The 6,467-nt window shown below is 44.4% G+C and overlaps 1 protein-coding gene across 4 annotated transcripts in view; it reads right to left on the bottom strand.

Annotated features, from left to right (window-relative positions):
* The window catches only part of Entpd5 (ectonucleoside triphosphate diphosphohydrolase 5 (inactive)), a 36,982-nt gene that overhangs the window by 16,667 nt on the left and 13,848 nt on the right, over nucleotides 1-6,467 (bottom strand). For all 4 annotated transcript variants that reach the window (XM_028771946.1, XM_028771947.1, XM_028771948.1 and 1 more), the window contains 3 exons: nucleotides 4,837-5,116; nucleotides 3,019-3,098; nucleotides 614-757 (listed from right to left, as the gene is read on the bottom strand). In XM_028771946.1, coding sequence (XP_028627779.1) covers nucleotides 614-757; nucleotides 3,019-3,098; nucleotides 4,837-5,050 — 438 coding nt within the window. In that variant the 5' untranslated portion in view covers nucleotides 5,051-5,116. The remainder of the gene's footprint in view (nucleotides 1-613; nucleotides 758-3,018; nucleotides 3,099-4,836; nucleotides 5,117-6,467) is intronic.

The raw sequence follows: 6,467 nt of genomic DNA, 5'->3' as shown, positions 1-6,467 counted from the left end.
TTTTTTTTTTTGGTTTTTCGAGACAGGGTTTCTCTGTGTAGCCCTGGCTGTCCTGGAACTCACTCTGTAGACCAGGCTGGTCTCGAACTCAGAAATCCGCCTGCCTCTGCCTCTCAAGTGCTGGGAGTAAAGGCGTGCGCCACCACTGCCCGGCCAAACATTTTCTTTGGTGGAGTTTATTTAAAACCATTTCTATGTTATACCTTTCGAAAATTCAAATGAAGAATATGTTGGGGGCAGGCAAAATGGCTCAGTGGGTAAAGGCACTTGCTACCAAGCCTGATGATCTGAGTTTGAGCCCTAGGATCACTTGGTAGGAAGAGTGAATGAACTGTAAGTTGTCCTCGACCTCCACGCTGTGCTGTGGCACATGTGAGTGCACACACACAAACACATATAAATCAATGTAATAAAAACATCATGAAAGGGAGTACTTTGAACTTTTGAGGGAAAGACTCTTTAAGTTCAAGGGTGTTAACTTAAAATGGAAATGACTAGTTACTATCTGGGCCACTACCATGGCTGAGCAATGAAAGGTCAGTGAAAGCAGCTGTCATCCAAAGGGCTCCTTAAAAGAAAAGAACCTTATCCAAGATCTAGATTCAAAAGTCACCTCAGAGAGCAGAGCCTGGGCTTTCTGTTCTGGCAGCAAACGCAGTCCAGCTGTTGCCTTCAGAACCACTGGGGTCCTTTTCCAATGACTTCTGGGGATCGAGTCTTTGGCCACCTCTAAGAGTTCCTGAACAGTCTCAGCACCCTTTAAAAAAGAGAGCACAGTCAACCAGCAGCAGCCCACTTGGCAGCACTGGTCTATTCCTTCAAGAGAGAGGCAGGGAACAACACAAATTATCTGGTAGAATGAGTGTTCCAACCCCTCTGCTTGTCAGAAGCAAAATCTAGAGAAATGGAACATTTTAAAAGAGGAGACCCCATTTCTTCTACAGAGATGCCATGTTGAATGAGTGTTCTTTTATGTTTCTGTAAATTAGATTTAAGCCAGAAAGTTAGAGACCTCAAGAGCTGGAGTCACAGAACTTGCTTGCTAGCCATGACCTAATGTGGGCTGCTCTGCTTTCCTGGGGCTTGGGTTTCTAAGTAAGGTAGGGGTTGGCAGGTACGTCTCATATTGTCACTAAACTGCTGTGTATACTAAAGGGGTACAGTGCTCACAAAATGCTAGCCATAGCTGTTATATAATCTCTAGGACATAATGTAATAGGTTCTTTTTTTTCTTCTTTCTTCTTCCTCCTCTTCCTCTTCCTCCTCTTCTTCTTCCTCCTCCTTCCCTTCTTCCTCTTCTTCTTCCTCTTCTTCTTCCTCTTCTTCTTCCTCTTCCTCCTCCTCCTCCTCCTTCTTTTTGTTAATACACTGTTGCTATCTTCAGACACACCAGAAGAGGGCATTAGATCCCATTACAGATGGCTGTGAGCTACCATGTGGTTGCTGGGAATTGAACACAGAAACTCTGGAAGTCTTCTTAACTGCTGAGCCATTTCTCCAGCCTGGTTCTTTTTTTTTTTCCTTTTCTTTTCTCTTCTTTCTTTTCCTTTTCTTTCTTTCTTTCTCTCTCTCTCTCTCTCTCTCTCTCTCTCTCTCTCTCTCTCTCTCTCTCTTTCTTTCTTTTCTATCACTAATACCAACATACATGGCACACAGCATATCACTAACATATGGCTATTTAAAACTATTATTTTGGATTGGTTTTGGAGCTGGAGAGATAGCTCCATGGTTAAGAGCATCGGTTGCTCTTGTAAGGACCCAGGTTTGATTCCCAGCACCCACATGGCAGCTCGCAACTGTCTGTAACTCCAGTCCTGGCGGTATGTGATCCTCTCTTCTGTCCACCACAGACACGGTATGCATGTGATGCACAGACAGATATACAGAAAAAAATCCATACACATAAAAAAATGAAAAAGATGTAAACCCAGTGTTTTCTTAAGTGAAAATTTATTCTGTTAACAAGCTGCCCCTACCTTTTGAGACAAAGTCATTATATAGCCAGAGCTAACTTTCAAATCTTGATTGCCCTGCTTCAGCCTCCAACATGCTGAGATGAAAGGTGTGAGCCACCACACTCTTCCCCTTAGCAAGCACAATCTAATCAATCATCCTTCCTAAGTGTCAGATCATCTTCTGCTAACGTAACTACTTTCAACAGTTCAGTACTCAGGACATCGGCCATTTCACCTGCTAAACTAGAAACTGTCTCAGTTCTTTAAGCTCACACCGTTCTGTTTATTCATTTGTTTGTTTGAGACAGGGTCTCTCAGATGTCAAACCAAAACAAAGGCAAAACTATTTTACATATTATCAGTATGTAGCCAAAGCTGGGCTCTGACTCTTGGTAATAATCTTCTTGCCTCAGCCTCCAACTGCTGGGATTACAGGTATGAATCACCATCCCTGCCTACACTGGAAGCTAACAAAGGCCAGCAATTCTCTTGGCTCTGGTTCCCACTGAGCTGTGGTTACAAACATTCACGAAATGCCGTGGTTTTTACTAGGGTTCTGGGATCAGAGCTCAGCTCCTCATACTTGGAGAGCAAGTCCTCTTTCTTACTCAGGGAGGTATCTGTGCAGCTCCAAAAATCTACTTTCTAGCCTTCTACCTACTCCTTGCATGTCTGCGGTATAGCGTTATGGTTATTGAGAGGACTCACTGAGGGAAAGGTGATCTCGTGTCCCATCAGTGTTATTACTGAACACCAGGAGGTGTTTAACAAAGGGGGTGTTGTAGACGTATCAAGATTCAGAACTCTAAACATCAAATTAAGCCAGGCCTGGCTCTGTTGGCCTAATCACAGCTATTCAAGAGGCCAAGGCAGAAGGATCACAATTATAAGGCCTTATGCCACTGAGTGAGTTCAAAGCCACCCATGCCAACTTAGTAAGATGCTATCTCAAATAAAAATGGAAAAGGTTCTTGGACAGAGCTCAGCCGTAGAGCACTCCCCCTGGGTTTGCTCCCTCAGATACATAAAATGGAAACAAACCCCATCAAATTGTAAGACTCACCTGTTTGGGTTGATCCACAAAAGCAGAAAGTCCTGGCTTCACAGAATCAAAAATTTCACCTTCCAGAATGGGGAGCTGTCCTATTTTGTCCATGGAACAAAGACAGACAGACAGACAGACAGACAGACAGACAGACAGACGAGACGAGGCGAGACGAGAAGAAGGAAGGATGGAGAAAGGAGAAGAGGGAGGAGGAAGCAGAGGAAGCGAGGAGGAGATGATTAGTAGGTGGTAGGCTGCCTCAGATGCTAATCTTGACATCGGTACACGGTTTAATAGATTAAAACCGTCTTCATCCAGAGCTATTCTATCCCTATGGTGGCCCCATGATCTGCGGAGGGCTCTGCAGCAGTATTAGGAAGGAGAACACAGGCTGTCACACAGCCCTAGAGGCCCTGTCATTGTCTCTCTGTTGGGACTCTAGCTCTTATTGTTTTCCCCCACTCTTTATTTTTTAAACTTTTAGTAAAAATTTTGAGAAAGGGTTTCAATATGTGGCCCGAACTGGCTTGAACTCCCTATATAACCTGAATTGCAGTCCTCCTGCCTGGGCTTCTTGGGCTCTCCAGATAATCCAGAAAAAGGACCCCTCAGTCACCTTTCCAAGGATGGCAGTGAAAACTCATGGGGATGCCTCTCCCCAGAATCACTGCCAGCCTCCTCAATACTCTGGACCTTTGGGGTATTAACCTTTAGAGAAGATGAAGGACAAATTACAGCTACACTTGGACTCAAAACTCCCTGTTTCCTTTTCAAGACAATGGCTGTTGTCATAGGGCAAGTGGGACCTTGTTACCAGACAGGCATAAAAATAGTAAAGTTGAATGAGTTATAACCTAGGAATCTCAGAATTGAGAATGGCAGGAGTGGAGCCATTCCCTACCTGTCTCTTTCAGGAACAGATAACCATAACACCCCACTGAGGACCATGGGTACTGGGTCACATAGCATAAACACCTGGAGTTCTCCATGAGGTATCTAGATACCACTCGGTCAATGAGCTTCCCTTCCTGGGCATTCTTCCCCACAAAACATATTTAATTCCTGGTTCACCCCAAATGAAGTGTACACATTCACATCCACCATCAAATAAGCCAGTATGAACAAGCCAGGGTCATCTCTTTGTTGAGGAAGGCCTTTGTCTTAAAGGTCTGGGTCTAAATCTCCCAAGGAAGACCTTCTCTCTTCCAGCCCCTCCATATTCTCGGGATTTACTCCAAATCAGACCGGTTCCACTGTCCCGGGATCTGCCTTTCCCCTCTCTGCCTTGCACACAGCCTCCTGGAGGGAAAGTCAGACCGGTGGACCCCTGGTTCTCAAGTCCCTCTCTCTCCACTATATGACAGCACTCGGGTACCTAGAGAGGAGACCTGAGAACACTGTGGACTCCACACTTCAGACTTTGCCTTCTCACTGTGGTATAGTGGCAGCACTCTCGAGCCACTTCAGGGGAGAAGCAGGGCTTGGTATGACATCTTGTATTGTATACTGCTCTCAAATATCCTATGTAGCTGAGGGTGATCTTGAATTCCTGATTCTCCTGCTTTCACCTCCCATGCCCTGTTTATGTGGTGTTGTGGATCAAATCCAGGGCTTTGTGAATGTTAGGCAAATGTTTTACCAACTGAGCTAAGCCTCAGTCTGTCCCACAGAAGTCTCTCTTAATTCCACACTAAACTAAACTATGTGTTACATCTCTAACTACATCCAACAGCTGGAAAGGTCTCTAACCCACATGACACACTCAGCGTTTGTTTCTGGGAGAAGATGCTAAGGTACAGACTCACGCAGACTGCAAAGGGTTCCATATGTACTTACCTGCTGTTTTCTGCACAAAAGTGTAAACATGAATCCGAGTTCCAGTGCTGCCTGCGTCAAACATAATTCCATAAAAGGTGCTGGCACTGACATTAATGGGGCACATGGAAGACAAGAAGATACCCTCAAACCAAGTCTGCTGTTCTCTGTAGAAGACAGTGCTGCCAACGCAGGCTATGATCAGCATGAAGACGGCCCCCCAGGAAGTGGCCATATTCTTCCCAAGATGTGGCCCTGAGGCTCTGTTGCTGAAGCAGTGCTGCTCACACTCCTGTGGAGCCTTCAGGGACAAAGACACAGTGTTGGTTGGCTTTTATGGTTAACCTATGTTAAACAAACAAACAAACCACCAACAAAACACTCCTTATGGAAACCCTACCCATCTCCGTGGTGTTCCTTCTGTATTTCTGACAACCAGTACAACAAGCCAAACCAGGGCTACCCAAGCTTGTAGGCCCCTCTATTGAAGAGTATCTGATTCCAAGAGGAAACTGGGATTTAAAGTACACTTTCTCACACCTTGTTTTGAATTGTAGGGTCTCAAAGGCGTATGCTGAGACAGGATCTATGTAGCCTTAGCTGTTCTAGAACTCACTTTGTAGATCAAGCTGACCACAAACCTACAGAGACCCACCTTCTTCTGCCTCATAAGGCCTGGGATTAATGGTGTGCACCCCCACACCTGGCCCAAGCAACTGTATTTTGAAACATGCCCTCAGTGATGTGTTAGGTAACCATCTGCTTTGAATTTGTATACGGTGGAGGTTAGATTACACATGCTGCTGGAAACCTAGCATAAAGACATCAGACACAGTGGAGTGAGCACAACTGTTCAGTCAGTCCCAAACTCCAGACTGGCACTGTTCTTTAGCTCTGAGCCTCCACAGCCTCCTCTGTAAAGTGAGAGTACGAGTATGTGTTCTGTTTTCTTTCTATATGGTTTTATAATTTCTAAACTTATAGGGTATTGTCTAAAGATTGATTTTATATAATATCTTCTAATCTTTTTCTAGATTGACATGGGAAATGGGAGGAGACAATGGATTTGTTATTATTATTGTTATATTGTAATCAGTTATTGTTACCATCATTTTAAAATGTACAAGAAGCTTTTTTTTTCAACATAATACATCAAAGCCATTAAAGGAAGTTATGAAAGTTCTTGAAATCTCTGATGAAAACCTCATTAGCGGGGATAGAGAGATGGCTCAGAAGTTAAGAGCATGTCCTGCTCTTACAGAGAACCTGAGTTCAGTTCCCAGCACACACAGAGGGTAGTCTGTAACTGTCTATAATTCCAAATCCAGAGGATCTAACACCCTCATGCAAGTACTTATCCAACACACACAATTAAAATAAAATAAATCTCGCTTTGAAAAAAACACAAACATGAAGTAGTAGCATTCAATAGAATAGCGGAACCAAGTCTACCTGGTCACTTTAAACATGTTTGTTTGTTTGTTTGTTTTCCCTAGATAGACAGTAAATGAAGAACAAAAGGGCGGGGTGTTTTGGTGATTTGTAGCTGACCTAACCTGTAAATAGAACTCGAGTTCAGCCTGAGCACCACCGTCTGCGGCTGGCGGTCCCTAGTCATCAGCCTGAGCACCACCGTCTGCGGCTGGCGGTCC

The sequence above is a fragment of the Grammomys surdaster genome, unplaced genomic scaffold (genome assembly GCF_004785775.1).
Source record: "Grammomys surdaster isolate TR1022 unplaced genomic scaffold, NIH_TR_1.0 210, whole genome shotgun sequence".
Classification (NCBI taxonomy): domain Eukaryota; kingdom Metazoa; phylum Chordata; class Mammalia; order Rodentia; family Muridae; genus Grammomys; species Grammomys surdaster.
The sequence above is the reverse complement of the archived record's forward strand: the minus strand, read 5'-3'. Positions and strand labels throughout refer to the sequence as shown.